Source organism: Pleurodeles waltl, chromosome 9 (assembly GCF_031143425.1).
Source record: "Pleurodeles waltl isolate 20211129_DDA chromosome 9, aPleWal1.hap1.20221129, whole genome shotgun sequence".
Lineage (NCBI taxonomy): Eukaryota > Metazoa > Chordata > Amphibia > Caudata > Salamandridae > Pleurodeles > Pleurodeles waltl.
In genome coordinates this window covers 259,610,031-259,631,295 of record NC_090448.1, presented here as the reverse complement: position 1 = coordinate 259,631,295, position 21,265 = coordinate 259,610,031, and the positions used below count along the sequence as shown (strand labels likewise).

At 46.4% G+C, this 21,265-nt stretch overlaps 1 protein-coding gene across 1 annotated transcript in view; it reads left to right on the top strand.

Moving 5' to 3' along the window:
• The window catches only part of SLC6A11 (solute carrier family 6 member 11), a 968,432-nt gene that overhangs the window by 768,130 nt on the left and 179,037 nt on the right, over window positions 1–21,265 (top strand). Inside the window, exon 10 of the mRNA XM_069206667.1 lies at window positions 15,637–15,749. Coding sequence (XP_069062768.1) covers window positions 15,637–15,749 — 113 coding nt within the window. The remainder of the gene's footprint in view (window positions 1–15,636; window positions 15,750–21,265) is intronic.

The window sequence follows — 21,265 nt, the reverse complement described above, 5'->3', positions numbered from 1 at the left end:
CAAATGCTATTAGTGGGCCTGCAGCACTGGTTGTGCCACCCACATAAGTAGCTCTGTAATCATGTCTCACACCTGCCTCTGCAGTGTCTGTGTGTGCAGTTTTAACTGTAAATTCAACTTGGCAAGGGTACCCACTTGCCAGGCCTAAACCTTCCCTTTTCTTACATGTAAGGCATGTAAGGCATCCCCTAAGGTATGCCCTAGGTAGCCCCAAGGACAGGGTGCAGTGTATGGTTAAGGTAGGACATATAGTAATGTGTTTTATATGTCCTAACAGTGAAATATTGCTAAATCCATTTTTCACTGTTGCAAGGCCTGTCCCTCTCATAGGTGAACATGGGGGCTACCTTTAATTATGATTAACGTGTAGATTCCCTTTGGGAGCGGAAGGACATGTGGTGTTTGGGGTCTCTGAGCTCACAATTTAAAGATGCATCTTTTAGTAAAGTTGATTTTAAGATTGTGTGTTTGAAAATGCCACTTTTAGAAAGTGAGCATTTTCTTGCTTATACTATTTTTGTGACTCTGCCTGTTTGTGGATTCCCTGTGTGGTTGAGTTTGACAGGTTCACAATCAAGAGAGACCTTGCTTTGAAATAGGCCTACTTCAAAGGCGAAATTAGGTATAAGAAGGGCACCCAAAACCACAGACTTTAGAACACTTCTGGGAACCAAGAGGAACCTCTGCCTGAAGAAGAGCTGAGGAAGAAGAGCTGCCCTGCCTGTGACTGTGCTTTTTGGAGCTAGCCTGCAGTTTGTGCTTCTGCCAGAGTAAGAAGGCAAAGATTGGACTTTGTGTGCCTTCCTTCTTGTAAACATTTCTAAGGGCTTGATTTAGAGCTTGCCTCCTGTTGTTTGAAGTCTCAGGGACAGCAAAGACTTCTCTCTGCCAGCACCTGGAGTCTCTGGAGAGACTCCTACTCTGCCAAGCGGTGGCCATCCAGTTCCTGGGACCCTGAAAGGAGAAGCTGGTAGCCTAAGAAGAAAAAATCTACGCACAGAACGCCATTCGGGGAAAAGATCAACGTGACTCTGATCTGTGGCTGAAAAATTGACGTGCCGCTGGCTTCGCGACTGAAAATAGATGCTCGCCAGCAATGCGACCCGAAGATAGACACCCAGGGCTGGAGAAACAACGCACAGCATCGCTTACGGAGGCTGGTGAGATCCCAACCGGTGCTGCGTGGTTTTCCAGATCATCGTGAGGCTGGATTTCTGACGCAAACACCGCTGGGTGTGTAGAAACGACGCAAGGCCTGCCCGGATCCGAGAGTGCTGACCGGATTGACGCATCGTTCTCCGGCGGAGAAGAAATGACACGCACGACCCAATACTAGGAGAAACAACTGAAGGTCTTGCTCATGAGTGAAATTGACGCATCGCAAGCCTTTTTTGACGCACACTTGCCCGAGTGGGGTTATTTTTGACTCATCCAAGATACATTTTCACGCTAACAGTGTTAGTGTGTGTTTAAAATTACATGAAGACTCTTTTTGCATTTTCAGTGATAACTTGACTTGTGTATTGTGGATTTTTGTCATTTTGGTCTTGTTCTGTTTAGATAAATATTTCCTATTGTTCTAAACCTGTGTTGTGTCATTTTGTAGTGTTTTCATTAAGTTACTGTGTGTGTTGGTACAAATACTTTACACCTAGCACTCTGAAGTTAGGCCTACTGCTCGTACCAAGCTACCAAGCGGGTTAGCAGGGGTAAGCTGAGGGTGATTCTCTTTTACCCTGACTATAGTGAGGGTCCATGCTTGGACAGGGGGTAACCTGACTGCCAACAAAAGACTCCATTTCTAACACTCTCACTCTGAGCCTCTCTGCAGCTGCAAATTTAATTCAGTGACACCTTGTGGATAAATGTATCCAGCTTCATTGAGCATTCTTTGAAAACAGCCTGCAGCCTTGCCGCGCTGAAGCTTACACATTCCCAAAAGTGCAACTGTAGAAAGCTTGATCTGGAGAAAGTGCCAATAATATCCGGCGAATATTCATGAGGTAGGTCGCAAACTGCGATCCCATTGGGAATGGCCACCCTCACAGAGATGGTGGCCTACTGGAGACAGCAATCCACCATGTCTGTGACTGCTTTTAAATAAAGCAGTATTTTTTTTTTTTTTAAATGCAGCCCGTTTTCCTTAAAGGAAAACGAGATGCATTTCAAAATGAAAAATGAAAAGTTGTCTTTTCATTCTTCAGAGCAGGCAGTGGTCCCTGGGACCACTGCCTGCTAGGATTTTTTTTTTCGGCTGCCATTCACAAAGTGGAATGGGTGCCATGGGGACCCCTTCCCATTTGCGAATGGGTTAGAACCAGTTTGAAACTGGTGCTATCTGCGATTGTTTTGCAACGCATTCTCGGTCACAAAACAATCATACTTACCATCTGGATTCGGTATTAGGAAGGGATGCCCTTGTCACACCCCTTCCTAATACCAAATCGCAAAGCCCAAACTGCGATTCTGTAACAAGAGACCGAATCGCAGTTTAGGCTTTGTACATCCCAAAATTCATTTTTCAAGTCGCAAACGGGCCGATTCTGCGAATCGGCCTGTTTACGACTTGAAAAATGCTTCGTACATCTGGCCCCTTGTGATGTTATAATTATTAATTGTAATTATATTTAACTTCACCTTAAGAAATAAAGCAGAAATTCAACAGTCCTATGTCCTCTCCTGAGAAGGGCATATCAATGTTCTGCCTAAGGACAACTTACAGCCAGAGAAGCTATATCAAGTTGTTGGAAAATGGGTTATTGGTAGGGCAGGTAGGTACCTACACCTAGCAACAAGCCACAAACCTCCACAAAAGTACAGTTAGGTCTCAGTAAATTAATCCCAGCTCTACCCTTGGTAGCTTGGCATCGAGCGTCAAGGCTTAACTTAGGAGACAAAGTGTAAAGCATTCAAATATCACAAAACAGTAATTAAATAAAACACAGGAAACAGTTTAAAAATCCAAAACCAATTTATAAAAATAGCTTATATTTTTATCTTTAAAATGACACAAAAACGATTAAAATCGGTTCAGGGGAACCGGAGATATGAATTTTTAAAGTATTATTATTTTCTAGCGCTCAGAAACGAAAAGCGCCAATCGGGTCATCTGGTTGCACCAGGACCGGGGCAAAGTCAAACTTTCAGGCCGACCGCGATGGAGCCCTGCTCGGCTACAAGTCGCGGGAGGCCTCGGTCAAAAAGTTACCTTCTGACTTAGTCTCTTTTTCGATGTTTTTCTTCCCCGGGACGAACCTGCCAGTTGGATCCGACCTCCTGGAGCCCTTGTCCGGATACGCGAAGTCGGTTTCCTCGGTGGTGATTTTTACCTTCGGACTTAGTCGTTTTTTCGAGATGAAAATCCTTCGACCGGGGTAAACCTGGATCTTGATCCGACGTCCGTGGAGCCCTTCTCGGATACGATGGCTGGAAGGTCCCGGTCAACTTTTTACGTTCGGACTTAGTCTTTTTTTCGGATGTTTTTCTTGACCGGGACGAACCACGAAGTCAGGCCGGGTCGCGGTTGAGGCAAGCCGGCTAGAATTTCCGCGTCGAGTCGGTCACTTTATGGAGCTTTTTTCTAAAATTTCTCCAATCTTTTCCAAACTTCTGGGGCTTCACCCAGATGTTCTTTTAAGGTTCTTTTGGGGTCCACAGCTCACCCCAAGGGTCCAGAAGTTCTGTGATGGTCCTTGGGAAGTGCGGACTTCAACTCCCAGAGTGCACCTGGCGCAAACTCCTTTTTGGCCACTGGGCAGTGGTCAGCTGGTCACTTTTTCAGGAGTTGGTGCAGGGGACTCTGGTTAGCAATTTTTCACCTGTAGCAAACAGGGAGTCCCTCCTTGAACCAGTGGAAGCCAGGCAAAGTCCTTCTTGTGGTGAAGCCCAAGTGTGCAGCTGGTGCAGTCTTTCTGAGTGCAGGGTCCAGGTGCAGGCCAGGGGTCCAGCAGGGCAGTCCTTCTTCTTCTTGTAGTTCTTTCTTCTTGAAATTTGGTGGGGATCTGAGGCGTGGGTGCAGGTCTGCCAGTTTTATCCTTGCTCCTGGGTGAAAAGCAGGGGGGCCCTGGTCCTCCAATCAGGGACAGGGTCGTCCCCCTGTGATGACCACTTCCTGGGAAGTGTGGCAAAAATCCATCCCAGAAGGCAATAGTCTCTAAAAATCCAAAATGGATGAATCTGATTTTTAGAGGAGAGATCTGGCTGAGCCCACCCACTGGTGTGGCTAAAAATCATAAACACACCCCTCTCCTGCCCTCTCCTAATCTAATCAAGGGGGCACCTAGCTGTCTGGGGTTGCAGGATGTGGGGGTGTTGCTGGGTGCTCCAGATGTCCTTCTCTGCCTTTGAAGACCAGTTTGGCAGCCCTCCCCCTTCCTGCTTCCCCATCTGCTGAGGGGAGATTCTCTCCCCCAAGCACATTCCTTTGTGTAAAGCCAGGCCACTTCACACCTCATAAAAGTGGCCTGGCAGAAGCTGCTGCAGGCTGGCCAATCAGAGCACAGCAGCAAAAACAATGCAGAGCTGAAATTGGCAACTTTTTAGGTAAAGTCTAAACTTTTTACCTGCACTAGTTATATTAAATCCAACAACTGGAAGTTGTGGGATTTATTATAACAATCAATTTGATACCAAATTCTTGGTATGTAACATTTAAGGAGACTTTAAAATTTAAAATAAAGTCTGCCCATTCTAGCCTATGAAGGCCATTTACTTCAATGAGGGAAAAACGAATTTGGCTGTTTTTACCTCACCAGGGCTTATAAATCTATTTTTATAAAGTCCCTGCTTATAGTTACATGGCACCCAGCCCTAGGGGCACATAGGGCACACCTTAGGGGTGACTTATATGTAAAAATAAGGTAGTTTATAACTTTGGAAGTAACTTTAATTCCAAAGTCGAATTTGCATATAACTTTAATTTAAAAGCAGCCAGCAAGGCAGGCTTGCTTTTAAAATGACACTGGGCACCTCAGCAATGCACCTAGGTGTGCACCACCTATGCTGTGGTCCCTAAACCTACATGCCCTACCATATACTAGGGACTTATAGGTAGGTTAACTTAGCCAATTTATAATTAGCCTAATTTGCATATCCATTTTACACAGAGCACTGGCCCTGGGACTGGTAAGCAGTACCCAGGGCACAGCCAAGAGTCAGTAACCACCAGTACCTATCCAGAAAGAGTGGGGGTGATCAGGCAAAAAAAAGGACTTTCCTACACTGCCCCCCCCCAGATGAAAGGTGATGGGTACTAACCTACACCCTGGTAGTCCTCATCAGCTAAGTGGAAAAACCTGGAAAGGCCATCTGCATTGGCATGAGCAGTCCCAGGTCTGTGCTCCACTGTGAAGTCCATCCCCTGTAGGGAAATGGACCACCTTAACAGTTTTGGGTTCTCCCCCCTCATCTGCATCAACCATCTGAGAGGTCTGTGGTCAGTTTGTACACGGAAGTGAGTGCCAAACAAGTAAGGCCTCAACTTCTTCAGGGACCAAACCACAGCAAAGGCCTCCCTCTCAATGGCACTCCATTTCTTCTCTCTGGGGAGTAGTCGCCTGCTGATGAAGGCAACTGGGTGATCATGGCCCTCTTCATTAACTTGTGCTAACACTGCCCCAATCCCTTCCTCTGAAGCATCTGTTTGCACTACAAACTCCTTGCTATAGTCAGGGGCCAGTAACACTGGTGCTGAACACATAGCCTGTTTTAGGGTGTCAAAAGCTTTTTGACACTCTGGGGTCCAAATGACCTTCTTGGGTTGTTTCTTGGAGGTAAGCTCAGTCAGAGGGGCCACTATGGTCCCAAAATTCTGAACAAACCTCCTGTAATACCCAGTCAGGCCAAGAAAGGCCCTGACCTGAGTCTGGGTTTTTGGAGCCTCCCAATCCAGGATAGTCTGGATCTTGGGCTGGAGAGGTTGTACATGGCCTCCACCAACAAGGTGGCCCAGGTACACAACAGAACTTTGCCCTATCTGGCACTTGCTTGCCTTGATAGTCAGGCCTGCTTGAAGCAGGGCCTGAAGCACTTCCTTCAGGTGGACCAGGTGGTCCCTCCAGGTGGAACTAAATACAGCTATATCATCTAGATAAGCTGCACTAAAAGATTCCAACCCAGATAGGACTCTATTCACCAACCGTTGGAAGGTGGCAGGAGCATTTTTCATCCCAAAGGGCATCACCTTGAACTGAAAGTGGCCCTCTGGTGTGGAAAATGCTGACCTCTCCTTGGCTCTTGGACTTAAGGCAATCTGCCAATATCCTGAGGTCAGATCAAATGTGCTCAGGAATTTGGCAGCCCCCAACCTGTCAATGAGCTCATCAGCTCTAGGTATGGGGTGAGCATCAGTCCTAGTGACTGCATTTAGACCTCTGTAGTCCACACAGAATCTTAATTCTTTCTTCCCACCTTGGGGACTAGCTTTGGGCACCAGTACCACTGGACTGGACCAAGGACTATCAGAGTGCTCAATTACCTTCAGATCCAACATCTTAGCCACTTCAGCTTTGATGTTGGCCTTGACCTGGTCAGACAGCCTGTACAGCTTGTTCTTGACAGGCAAGCTGTCACCAGTGTCAACATCATGGACACACCAATTGGTGAGTCCAGGGGTCAGGGAGAACAGACTAGCAAACTGTCCCAAGACTTGCTTACAGTCTTGTTGTTGCTGATCTGTCAGTTTGGGAGAGAGTACCACTCCCTCCACTGACCCATCTTTTTCCTTTGAGGACAGGAGGTCTGGCAGAGGTTCACCCTCCTCCTCCTTCCCTTCATCAGTGACCATCAGCATGGTCATGTCTGCCCTGTCCTGGTGGGGTTTCATCCTATTAACATGCAGGATCCTGTGAGGATTCCTGGGGGTGCCAAGGTCCACCAAGTAGGTGACCTCACCTTTTTTCTCTAGGATTGGATAGGGCCCAGTCCATTTGGCCTGTAGTGCCCTAGGAGCCATGGGCTCCAAAACCCACACCAGCTGTCCTGGGTGATACTCAGGCATGGTAGCCTTTTGATCATGCCAGAGCTTCATGAGCTCCTGACTGGCCTCCAGGTTCCTGCTTGCCTTCTTCATATACTCAGCCATGCGAGACCGCAGGCCTAGTACATAATCCAGCACATTCTCCTTGGCTTCCTTGAGAGGCTTTTCCCAAGACTCTCTCACCAAGCACAATGGGCCTCTTACAGGGTGCCCAAACAGTAACTCAAAGGGGCTGAATCCAACCCCCTTCTGTGGCACTTCCCTGTAGGCAAACAGCAGGCATGGGAGGAGGACATCCCATCTCCTCCTGAGTTTGTCAGACAAACCCATGATCATGCCCTTCAGGGTCTTATTGAATCTTTCCACTAGACCATTGGTCTGTGGATGGTAGGGTGTGCTGAACTTATAAGTAACACCACACTCCTCCCACATGGCTTTCAGATAGGCTGACATAAAGTTTGTGCCCCTATCTGAGACCACCTCCTTTGGGAATCCCACTCTGGTGAACACACCAAGTAGGGCCCTAGCCACTGTGGGTGCAGTGATTGTCCGGAGGGGTATTGCCTCAGGGTACCTGGTGGCATGGTCCACTACCACCACAATGTACCTGTTACCTGAAGCAGTTGGTGGGTCTAGGGGACCAACAATGTCAATCCCCACCCTCTCAAAGGGAGTCCCAACCACTGGCAGTGGAATTAAGGGAGCCTTTGGCTTGCCCCCTGTCTTGACACTGGCTTGACAGGTGACACAGGAGCTGCAAAACTCCCTGACTTTTTCTGACATTTCTGGCCAAAAAAAATGGTTGACCAGCCTGTTCCAGGTCTTGGTCTGTCCCAAATGACCAGCTAAGGGGATATCATGGCTTAAGGTAAGGAGGAATTCTCTATACTTTTGGGGGACCACTACTCTCCTAGTAGCCCCTTCTTTGAGGGTCCTAGCCTCAGTGTAGAGAACTCCATCCTCCCAGTAAACCTTGTGGGTACCACTGGTATCCCCTTGTTCTTGCCTGGCAGCAGTCTGCCTCAGGCCCTCAAGAGTGGGACACTCTCTTTGTCCCTGGCACAAATCTTCTCTGGTGGGCCCACCTGCCCCTTGCAGTTCTGCCAAGTCAGGCAGAGTTTGCAGGGAAGGTGTCCCTCCCTCAGAGTTCAGATCCTCCCCCTCAGGGTTGGATTCTTCCTGACCCTCTGTACTTGTTGGGGCTGGTAAGCCAGACCCAGTGCCCTTTCTCTTCTTCTTGGAGGCTTGGCCCATTGTTCCAGGGTCCAAGTGTCCAGCATTTCCCTGTTGTGCTGCCTGTGACCTGGTCACAGCACACACCCATTCAGGGAGATCCAGCATCTTTGCATGGACCCTTCTCTCCACTTCTGACCATTCAGATGCTTCAAGATCATTTCCCAGTAGACACTCTACTGGGAGGGCAGGAGCTACAGCTACTTTTTTAGGGCCAGTCACACCTCCCCATTCCAGACTCACCATAGCCATGGGATGGAGTTTGGTTCTGCTATCTGCATAAGTCACCTGGTGGAAGACACCAGGTAAGACCTGCTCTGGAGAAACCAGCTTTTCTGTGACCATTGTCACACTGGCTCCTGTATCTCTCAGAGCTTCCACTTCAGTCCCATTGACTTTAGGCCTCTGCCTATACCTCTGCATGATGGGAGGTAAGGTGGCCATAGTTGCAATGTCCACCCCACCCACGGATACTAAGGTGACTTCAGTGTACCCTGATTCCACCCCTGGGCCAACTTCCACCCCCAACCCTACACTAGCAATCCCCTGGGATTGCCCACCAGTGGGGGGCTTCTTGGTGCAGATAGCATCTCCTCTTTTATGTCCTGGCTGAAAACAGTCAAAACACTTGCCGGCCTTAGCAAGCTCCTGAAACCTTCCTGCTTTAGCAGGATCAAAATTCTTTCCCTGATACCCTTTCCCTTTAGAAGTGAATTGGCTCGGGGCTCCCCCTCCCTGAGAAGTTTTTGGGGACTCTTGTGAGGACTCTTTGGGTTTTTTGTCATCTTTCCCCTGGTTCTTCCCCTGAGAAGAACCATGTCCTCCCTTTTTCTGATCACCCCCTGGGGGTCTCTGGTTAACTCTAGTTCTTAACCAGTCATCTGCTGCCTCCCCCAGCTCTCTGGGGTTGGTCAACCTAGAGTCTACTAGATACTGGCGGAGCCTCTCTTGGACACAATTAGTTAGAAGGTGCTCCCTCATAATCAAATTGTACAGCCCCTCAAAGGTACTTACCCTGTTGCCCTGTATCCAGCCCTCCAGTGCTTTCACTGAAATGTCCACAAAGTCCACCCAGGACTGGGTGCTTGTCTTTTGGGTGTCCCTAAACTTAAGCCTATACTGCTCTGGGGTTAGACCAAACTTTTTAGTCAAGCATCTCTTCATACTGGGGTATGAGTCTGCATCCTCCCCACTCATGGTTAGGAGCCTATCCCTCCCAGAGTTGGGAACTAACTCCCAAAGGAGTGAACCCCAGTACTGAGGCTTGACTTTCCTCATCTGGAGGGCCCTCTCAAAGGCCCCCAGCCACTTATCAATGTCATCCCCCTCTACATAGGCAGGAACCACCCCTTTGGGTAATCTGGGGGCAAAACCCCCACCCAGGGACACCTCAGTTTCTTTCTCGCTGCTTCCATCTTTTTTTTCTTTGCTTGCCCACTTCTTTTTTTCTAGGGCAAGCTTCTCTGCCTCCAAAGCTATGTAGGCTAGCTGGGCTTCCAGCTCTCTCTCCCTGATGGATGGGTTCTCTCCTCCTGAAAGGACCCTCTTCCTATCACTAGCTTTGGGTCTGCCCCTAGTGACTGTGTCCAGTGAGAACCGTTCCTCCTCTTCCTCACTTGGGGTCTGATGCCTTCCCTCCCCTGAATGGTTAGAGTTAGCATCTTCCTCTTTTTCTTCCTCCTCTGGAGCTTCCTCTGTCTCTACCTCTTGGGCCTCAGCCCATGCTGTCAGGGATTTAATTAGGATTTCCTTCCTGAGATTAGTGGTTGCAGGCAACCCTCTCTCAACACACAACCCCCTAAGCTGGACTACTGTCAGTGTAGGTAGGCTAGCCAGATCAAGCTCCATGGTTCCCTAGTTTTGTGTCAACAAAAACTTTTTGCAAAAATTGGAAACAAGAATTTAGAAAAATTACAAAAATTCAATAATTGAAATTAATCCAAATTAATTTAAAAAAAAAAAAAAAAAAATTAAAATTAAAAATTAAAAACAATTTTTGCACTAGGACAATTTAAAGGATTTTTAATTTGTTTTATCTAAAACTGTAACGTGATATTGAACACAAGTACAGGATCCCGTCGCTGCTTCCAATTATGTTGGAAAATGGGTTATTGGTAGGGCAGGTAGGTACCTACACCTAGCAACAAGCCACAAACCTCCACAAAAGTACAGTTAGGTCTCAGTAAATTAATCCCAGCTCTACCCTTGGTAGCTTGGCATCGAGCGTCAAGGCTTAACTTAGGAGACAAAGTGTAAAGCATTCAAATATCACAAAACAGTAATTAAATAAAACACAGGAAACAGTTTAAAAATCCAAAACCAATTTATAAAAATAGCTTATATTTTTATCTTTAAAATGACACAAAAACGATTAAAATCGGTTCAGGGGAACCGGAGATATGAATTTTTAAAGTATTATTATTTTCTAGCGCTCAGAAACGAAAAGCGCCAATCGGGTCATCTGGTTGCACCAGGACCGGGGCAAAGTCAAACTTTCAGGCCGACCGCGATGGAGCCCTGCTCGGCTACAAGTCGCGGGAGGCCTCGGTCAAAAAGTTACCTTCTGACTTAGTCTCTTTTTCGATGTTTTTCTTCCCCGGGACGAACCTGCCAGTTGGATCCGACCTCCTGGAGCCCTTGTCCGGATACGCGAAGTCGGTTTCCTCGGTGGTGATTTTTACCTTCGGACTTAGTCGTTTTTTCGAGATGAAAATCCTTCGACCGGGGTAAACCTGGATCTTGATCCGACGTCCGTGGAGCCCTTCTCGGATACGATGGCTGGAAGGTCCCGGTCAACTTTTTACGTTCGGACTTAGTCTTTTTTTCGGATGTTTTTCTTGACCGGGACGAACCACGAAGTCAGGCCGGGTCGCGGTTGAGGCAAGCCGGCTAGAATTTCCGCGTCGAGTCGGTCACTTTATGGAGCTTTTTTCTAAAATTTCTCCAATCTTTTCCAAACTTCTGGGGCTTCACCCAGATGTTCTTTTAAGGTTCTTTTGGGGTCCACAGCTCACCCCAAGGGTCCAGAAGTTCTGTGATGGTCCTTGGGAAGTGCGGACTTCAACTCCCAGAGTGCACCTGGCGCAAACTCCTTTTTGGCCACTGGGCAGTGGTCAGCTGGTCACTTTTTCAGGAGTTGGTGCAGGGGACTCTGGTTAGCAATTTTTCACCTGTAGCAAACAGGGAGTCCCTCCTTGAACCAGTGGAAGCCAGGCAAAGTCCTTCTTGTGGTGAAGCCCAAGTGTGCAGCTGGTGCAGTCTTTCTGAGTGCAGGGTCCAGGTGCAGGCCAGGGGTCCAGCAGGGCAGTCCTTCTTCTTCTTGTAGTTCTTTCTTCTTGAAATTTGGTGGGGATCTGAGGCGTGGGTGCAGGTCTGCCAGTTTTATCCTTGCTCCTGGGTGAAAAGCAGGGGGGCCCTGGTCCTCCAATCAGGGACAGGGTCGTCCCCCTGTGATGACCACTTCCTGGGAAGTGTGGCAAAAATCCATCCCAGAAGGCAATAGTCTCTAAAAATCCAAAATGGATGAATCTGATTTTTAGAGGAGAGATCTGGCTGAGCCCACCCACTGGTGTGGCTAAAAATCATAAACACACCCCTCTCCTGCCCTCTCCTAATCTAATCAAGGGGGCACCTAGCTGTCTGGGGTTGCAGGATGTGGGGGTGTTGCTGGGTGCTCCAGATGTCCTTCTCTGCCTTTGAAGACCAGTTTGGCAGCCCTCCCCCTTCCTGCTTCCCCATCTGCTGAGGGGAGATTCTCTCCCCCAAGCACATTCCTTTGTGTAAAGCCAGGCCACTTCACACCTCATAAAAGTGGCCTGGCAGAAGCTGCTGCAGGCTGGCCAATCAGAGCACAGCAGCAAAAACAATGCAGAGCTGAAATTGGCAACTTTTTAGGTAAAGTCTAAACTTTTTACCTGCACTAGTTATATTAAATCCAACAACTGGAAGTTGTGGGATTTATTATAACAATCAATTTGATACCAAATTCTTGGTATGTAACATTTAAGGAGACTTTAAAATTTAAAATAAAGTCTGCCCATTCTAGCCTATGAAGGCCATTTACTTCAATGAGGGAAAAACGAATTTGGCTGTTTTTACCTCACCAGGGCTTATAAATCTATTTTTATAAAGTCCCTGCTTATAGTTACATGGCACCCAGCCCTAGGGGCACATAGGGCACACCTTAGGGGTGACTTATATGTAAAAATAAGGTAGTTTATAACTTTGGAAGTAACTTTAATTCCAAAGTCGAATTTGCATATAACTTTAATTTAAAAGCAGCCAGCAAGGCAGGCTTGCTTTTAAAATGACACTGGGCACCTCAGCAATGCACCTAGGTGTGCACCACCTATGCTGTGGTCCCTAAACCTACATGCCCTACCATATACTAGGGACTTATAGGTAGGTTAACTTAGCCAATTTATAATTAGCCTAATTTGCATATCCATTTTACACAGAGCACTGGCCCTGGGACTGGTAAGCAGTACCCAGGGCACAGCCAAGAGTCAGTAACCACCAGTACCTATCCAGAAAGAGTGGGGGTGATCAGGCAAAAAAAAGGACTTTCCTACACTAGTCAAAAAACATGTGTGAGGTATCAGGGTCAGGATCCACAGCTGACCTGTAAAAGTCAGTGTAACAATGGGTCATGGTATGTATGATGTTATCAGTGCTGGTGTGGATTGTATTTTGGTCATCCAAACATTTAGGGGCTCATTATGTACATGGAGTTCTGGGCGCCATGCCGGCTTTGGCGGTAAATACCGCCATCCAGCATGGCGGCCCAGACCGCCATATAATGAACAGCCCAAAACCCCCAAAACCCCATGGCGGAAGACACTGCCACTGCCAGCGGTAATGCTGGGGGGGGCGGTGTATTCCTATCCGACAGGGCAGAGCTGCACTTTGCATGGGCAGTGCAGGGGCCCCTGTGCAGTGCTCTATTGCGCAGGTCACTGCCCGATTTATGGGCAGTGAGCTGCATGACGGGTGCAGCTGCACCCACCGCACATCGGCATTGACGGCGGCTCCATGTGGAGCAGCCGGCAATGTCCCAGCCATGCATTCTGCTGAGCCAGCGGGTGCAAACAATGTTTCTGCCCGCCTGCCCAGCAGACTGTTCATTACGCGGCCGGCGTGGTCCCAGGGGTGCTGGTGGTCAGTGAAATGACCGCCAGCATGAACACGGCGGTAAACACCGCTGTGTTCATAATGAGGGCCTTAATGATTTAATCACCAGCCTAAAGTTTATGGAGCATCCTAGGGAGTGTTCTGCCAGCCCTGTCCCCTCCCCATATCCTCTGGCCATGGCCTCCATGCCCAGGTAGTAAGTTTCTCTGACAGCCGCCTCCTCGTATTAGACAAGTCTGTTCTGTAGAGTGGTGAATAAACTTATGTCACCAGACATGTAGTAGTAAAGTTCAAGTGTTAGAATATCTTTCTTTAAAGTGGTGTGCACTATTCACATATTTCACTTTTTCTTTGGTATATGCGAGTTAGCTGGAAAAAGGATATGGAACTTGGCGTTACCAGGCAAAGTGAAAAACAAACACCTAAATAAGCAGGTCAAACTGCAGTCAGGATTGATGGGTATGGAAGAGCTAGATAAAAATCCACTATATAATCCGACCGTGCACCATTGTACTTAAACAACCCATGGTGTTTGACAAAAAGTGGCTGATGAGATATAGTTTGGCTTGACCCCATTCAGAGCCTATTGGTACTGATAAATTAGGAGTAGTTCAGAGAGCTATTGCAGACTTTGCGCAACTGTGACTGGGACTCTATCTCAAGTTGTCTGCACCGACCCTAAACTTCTTATACTGAGGAAATTCTACCTTGAACCCCTTTTCAGAGCTTTGAGCAATCATACCTTTTTTTGCAGCAGTCAAAATGTGTCTAAGGGGCGAATCAGGTCTCCTAACAGGTAGAGTTTCAAAATGTATGAAGCAGGGAACAAAACAACCATGCCGGGTGTCCCCTATGAGCCATAAATGAGACCTGGCCATCCCAACAGCATGAACCTACTGTGGATCATCCTTGAGTTTGAGTTGGGGCAACGATTGGAATTTAAATTGACTTCGTTGAACAAGGGGCTAAGGTATATATGCCTCAATTTCAAGATGTAGCAGACTTGGACCGTACATTGCATTTTAACTTCTCATTGTGTATAGGCCGTAACTATTCGTATTATTATAAAGTGTTTTTTTTTTATAATGATGCAACAAAATTATGATTAGTTCTTAATGGCTGCGGTGCAGTCCATGGTAATTACAAAGCACATGCGTATTCTATCAGTTGATAACACTGAGTGCTTTTAGGCTTCACTCACTTAATTGCATTTTGTTTTTACATCAATTGCAACGATTTTAATTAATCACTCAAAAAAATTAATAATCACTGAAGTAAAATGCTTTAACACTTCTGGGTCGAATGTAATACTAAGAAGCATCATTTCTGGGCAGATTTCATGTAGTATCAAGGAGAAAATGGCATCCTACAACCTTAAGGATGCTTTCGGGTTGGAAGGTTTGAGGAACTCTAAGACCACGAGGGCGTGAACAAGCCCACACTCCTGCAGCCTAGAAGGGAGTGTTCCTGTGTTTAGTAAGATCAATCCCAATAGGCCACTATGAAATGTAGAGTGCGGACAAATGAGCAAGTAAACATATGCAACATTTCTGTACGAAATTTCCGTGCTGAGTTAGGCAGTGCATATCATGAATACTAATCGACAAGCATATGAATGCTGGTTAATTCAACGCTAGTTCTTCCTTTCAACACGTTTTATTTTCTTAAAGTTCAGTCTTACTACAGGGCAGTGACTGCGTTCTCTCACATAGTGCCTTAATTTATTTAATTATCTACAATTATTTTGAGCCTTGCTGTTCCACTATAATTCAATCAAAGCCCTTCCCTGTTCGTGTCCATTTTAAGAATGCTTACATGTATGTCTGCAATTTGTATGCACATATTGCAAAATCAAATTAACTGCACATCTACAATAGATACAGTGCAGACTCTGTTTTGCATGTGATACTGTGAGCGAAACACATGATTTAAAATATATACATTCTGCAAATAAAGCAATCTACAACAATACAGCAGAAGTAATGAAAGTTTGCTACTTGACTGCAAAGAGACTAACGTAATATGGTTTACCAGTTATTTACAGCAGCTGTCCAAAGAGAAATGTGTAAGTGCAAGGAGGGGTTACATTCAATCAATTACCAATTTTACTACGTTAATTTTTTAAGCATCTGTTTGCTGTTAGCATTTACAGAAATCTGCATTATTGGGGTTTAATCTGTATATCCGGTGGATTATTTTCTCAAAAAATCTGGCAGATTTGACCATTCCCTTTCGATTTCACTTGATACTTAGACAAGGCTTTGCAAGGTCCATGTGTATTGTCTTTTTTATTCCAGGTCCAGGGCTTGCATTCATTGCTTATCCAAAGGCAGTGACAATGATGCCGCTTGCTCCCCTGTGGGCTGCCCTGTTCTTCATGATGCTCATTTTCCTTGGATTGGACAGTCAGGTAAGGCTGTACGCACTAGCTACGTTTACCTTTCTAGGATATATTGCTAGGTCATTTTTCACATTCAATGGGCTCCATTTCACTAAGCATTTTACAGAGGCAAGTCTGAAGTATGCATGTAAAAAGTCGTAAATCGTGCATGCGTGGTGATTCACAATGGAAGAAACTACGTTATGGAGGCAGGCCTGTCATTTTCATTGTGCAATGTATTTAGAGGCAGGTTTTTAAAAAGTGGTGCTGCACCCAGTGCAGCACCACTTTTCCTGCACCCCCCTAACGCCACCATGTGTGCGCCGTATCTGAGATGCAGTGCACCATGGCGGTGGTTAGGCAACTAGCATCAGAATTTGTGACGCTAGTTTGGAGCTTTGTAGGATTAGCGTCAAAAGTTTTTAAGCTAATCCTGCAATGCCCATTGATGCCCATTGTAAACAATTGGAGCCTCCTTTTAACGCCTGCTCTGAGAAGGCATTAAAAATGCCTAAAGAATGACACAAAGAAATCTCTTAGATTTCTTTGTGCCATTTTTTCACCCCCCTAATGGGGTAACACCCCCTTTGCATACACTATGCCTGGCGCAGGCATAAAGTAGGGCAAAGCATTACAAAGTGGCGCAGTGCATGCATTGCACCACTTTGTAAATTTGGCATGGTGATTTTGGCCTTGCTGGCCACATTAGCGCAAAATGAAATATGCTAATGTGGCGCAAGGAGGCATAGGGGCTTTCAAATCAGCCGCTTAATGTATACGGAACGTCTGCATTTGCAATTATTGACCACGTTGAGAAAAAGATTGCAGAAAAAAACAGAAGTCCTTTCCAGGGTGACATGCGGGCAGCTGGGAAAATGGAGTGAACTGAATGTCAGCGCAGTTATAGTTATATGGGTGTATTCACAAACATTTGGGAAGAAAGTCATACTTTTACCAGTATTTCTAATGTTGCACCTTAAAAAAACAAGACATACATGGGGCAGAAAGTGTGAGAAATTGCACCATTAGACCCCATTTTCATGGGGGGATTGAAGGAAAGGTAATACATTTCAAGTAAACCTATGCCAAAAAAAATGTAAAATATATTTTGTGAACGTAAATACCTAGATCCTTTGCAATACAAATTAAATTCAAATTAAATTTAAATTGCTTTTTATATCTCACGAAGTGCCCAAGAGCTTTAATGGACACTTACCATCAACATGAGATCCAAAAGAGAATAAACCATTGACATTTTCTCCACTATAAAGATAATTAAGTGAACTAGTGGAGGCTGTTGGATCACTACCTGTACACTATGGCCCTACACCACAAACTCCCTCACGATTACCTCCACATGAGACATATAAGTGAACCAAGCGGTGGTCTCAGGCACCTACAGCAGAACAGTGGCCATTTCGTGTTGTCTTTAGGGCCTGAGCAATAAAGCTCAGTGCAAAGGATTGTTGTGCCCCATCCTCACCTCTGAGATTTACAACTATCATACTCGTTTGCCAGTGATTGACACACCCACCTACACTTTGCAAACTTATTGGATTGATAAATGAGTCAATAAGGGGGTGTCCTGACTTTAGTTTCAGAGAAAAGTAGAAAGGGTAAATTTAAAATAAACCCAATCCTACCCTTGACATATCAGTCAGACATCTTGATATGTCAGGCAATGTCCATCAAACAAATGGGATGATTCAATTTTAACGCAGTGCCTCCATATCCCATCATTGTTGTATTTATCAAAACTACATGTAAAATTATACCATAGTATACATTTATGAAAAATAATGGTGTTGACACCGCAGTAAAATTAACATTAGGTAGGGTCGATATGTGGGAAACGGAGAATCCTGTTTTCAAATAATCATCCAGAACTATTGCTGAAAAGGTGCACAACTAGGCTTCTTCCAGTTCTCAGTTCATAGGTGTATTTAAATGTCAAACTATTAATTACAGAAAGTAAGTAGTTGGTTAGAGACAGAATCCAATTATTTAATGAGTACAATTCAGTAATATAATATTCACGCACAGGATTCGGAATAGGAAGTAGGCAAAAACTACAGAGCAGACACATACTCCAGTGCGTCAGTGAATGATTCGGGTGCCTACATCCCAAGACATGTCATGCAAGTTCATCCGTCCCGAAAGACATTAGTTCATGTGGGAATCTCTCTTCCACTTCTTCTCCAATAGTCGGAAACAACTACTATCCAAATGTCCCCCTGTAGGAAAGTCCTCTTTTTGAAAGTTGAAATGAGGGCCATAGTCTAAATGTAGGAAGTTGACCAGGACCTCCCAACCAGCGTATCAAAAGAGTGCTCCAAGGACGTCAGATCAAGATTCAGGTTTGCCCTGGTCGAAGGATTTTCACATAAAAAAAACGAAGGTAAAAATCTCCACCGAAGGCTCCCGCGACTCGTATCCGAGGAAGAGTTCCACGAGGTCGGATTGGACTGGCAGGTTCGTCCCGCTGAAGAAAATCTCCAGAATAACGACTAAGTCCTAAGGTAAACTTTTGACCGAGGCCTCCCGCGGGCTGTGTCCGAGACGGGCTCCATTGCGGTCGGCCTTAAACCTTGTCTTTGCCCCGGTCGAGGTGCGCCCAGATGACCAGATTGGCGCTTTTTATTTCTATGAGCTAGAAAGCAATACTTTTTTTTAAATTCACATCTTCGGTTCCCCTTATCCAATGTTATTTGTTTTGGTGTCATTTTAAAGCTAAACATATTTCCTGTTGTTATAAATTGATTTTGGATTCTTAAACTGTTTCCTGTGTTTTATTTAGTTACTATTTTGTGATATTTGAATGCTTTACGATTTGACTCCTAAGTTAAGCCTTGTCGCTCGTTGCCAAGCTACGAAGGGTTGAGCTAGGTTTAATTTACCAAGACCAAACTGGACTTAAGTGGAGGTTGGTGGCCTTTTGCTAAGTGTGGGTACTTACCTTCTCTTACCAATAACCCATTTTCCAACATTTTTGGTGCATAGTGGTGGAATCCTGCACTTGTGTTCAGTATCACATTACAGTTTTAAGTAAAACAAATTTAAAATCCTTTAAAGTGTCCTAGTGCAAAAATTGTTTTTAATTTGGATTAATTTCAATTATTGAATTTTTGTGAATTTTCTATATTCTTGTTTCCAATTTTTGCAAAACGTTTTTGTTGACACAGAACTACGGAACCATGGAGCTTGATCTAGCTAGCCTACCCACACTGACAGTAGTCCAGCTTAGCGGGTTGTGTACTGCAATGGGGTTGCCTGCAACCACTGACCTCAGGAAGCATGTCCTGATTGAATCCCTGACAGCATGGGCTGAGGCCCAAGAAGTAGGATCAGAGAAAGCTCCAGAGGAGGAAGAAGCAGGGGAGGATGCTAGCTCCAACCACTCAGGGGAGGAAGGGAATCTGAGCCTAAGTGAGGAGGAGGAAGACCGGTCCTCACTGCACACAGTCAGTAGGGGCATACCCAAAGCTAGTTGGGGGAATGGGGTCCCTTCAGGAGGAGATAACCTGTCCCTCAGGGAAAGAGAGCTGGAGGCCCAGCTAGCATTTATAGCTTTGGAGGCAGAGAAGCTGGCCCTAGAAAAGAAAAAAGTGGGCAAGGGAAGAGAAAAGAGATGGTGGCAGTGACAGAGAAGCTGAGGTGTCCATGGGTGGGTTTTTTTGCTGCACATTACCCAGGGGGTGGTTCCTGCCTATATGGAGGGGGATGACATAGATAAGTGGCTGAGGGCCTCTGATAGGGACCTCCAGATGAGGAGAGTTAAGCCTCATTACTGGGGTTCACTTCTTTGGGAGTTGGTCCCCAACTCTGGGAGGGATAGGCTCCTAACCTTGAGGGAGGAGGAGGAGGCAGATTCTTCTCCAGTATGAAGAGATGCTTAACTAAAAAGTTTGGTCTGACCCCAGAGCAGTATAGGCTCAAGTTTAGGAACACCCAAAAGACAAGTACCCAGTCCTGGGTGGACCTTGTAGACATCTCAGTTGAAGCACTAGAGGGCTGGATACAGGGCAACAGGGTAAGTACCTTTGAGGGGGTTTACAATTTGATTATGAGGGAGCACCTTCTAACCAACTGTGCCCAAGAGAAGCTTTGCCAGTATCTAGTTGATTTCTAAGTTGACCAACCCCAGAGAGCTGGGGGAGGCAGCAAATGACTGGTTACGAACTAGGGTTAACCAGAAACCCCTATGGGGTGATTAGAAAAAGGGAGGACATGGTTCTTCTCAGGGGAAGAACCAAGGGAAAGATGATAAAAAGCCCAAGGAGTCCTCACAAGAGTCCCCAAATCTTCTCAGGATGGCGAGTCATTCCACTTCTAATGGGAAAGGTTATCAGGGGAAACATTATGATCCTGTTAAGGCAGGAAAGTTTCAGGAGCCTGCAAAGGCCTGCAAGTGCTTTGAGTGTCATCAATCTGGACACAAAAGAGGAGATGCTATCTGCTCCAAGAAGCCCCCCACTGGTGGGCAATCCCAGGGGATTGCTAGTGTAGAGATGGGGGTGGAATTTGGCCCAGGGCTGGGATCAGGGTACACCGAGGTCACCTTAGTATCCGTGAGTGGGGTGGATATTGCAACTATGGCCACCTTACCTCCCAGCATGGAGAGGTATAGGCAGCGGCCTAAATTCAATGGGACTGAAGTGGAAGCTCTGAGAGATACAGGAGCCAGTGTGACAATGGTCACAGAGAAGATGGTTTCTCCAGAACAGGTCTTACCTGGTGTCTTCCACCAAGTGACGTATGCAGGTAGCAGAACCAAACTCCATCCCATGGCCATGGTGAGCCTGGAAAGTGGAGGTGTGACTGGCCCTAAGAAGGTAGCTGTAGTGCCTGCCGCCCTCCCAGTAGAGTGTCTGCTGGGAAATTATCATGAAGCATCTGAATGGTCAGAGGTGGAGGGAAGGGTCCATGCACAGATGCTGGACCTCCCTGAATGGGTGTGTGCTGTGACCAGGTCGCAGGCAGCACAACAGGGAGTGCTGGACACTTGGACCCTGGAACAATGGGCCAAGCTTCCAAGAAGAAGAGAAAGGACACTGGGTCTTGCTTGCCAGCCCCTACAAGTACAGAGGGTCAGGAGGAATCCAAACCTGAAGAGGAGGACCTGACCTCTGAGGGAGGGTCACTTCCCCTGCAAACTCTGCCTGATTTAGCAGAACTGCAAGGGGCAGGTGGGCCAAACCAGAGAAGAGTTGTGCCAGGGACAAAGAGAGTGTCCCACTCTTGAGGGCCTAAGGCAGACTGCTGCCAGGTAAGAACAAGGGGATACCAGTGGAACCCACAAGGTTTACTGGGAGGATGGAGCTCTCTACACCGAGGCAAGGGACCCCAAACCAGGCGCAACCAGGAGGACCTTGTTGGTGGAGGCCATGTACAACCTCTCCAGCCCAAGATCCAGACTATCCTGGGTTGGAAGGCTCCTAAAACCCAGACTTAGGTCAGGGCCTTTCTTGGCCTGACTGGGTACTACAGGAGGTTTGTTCAGAAATATGGGACCATATGGGCCCCTCTGACTGAGCTTACCTCCAAGA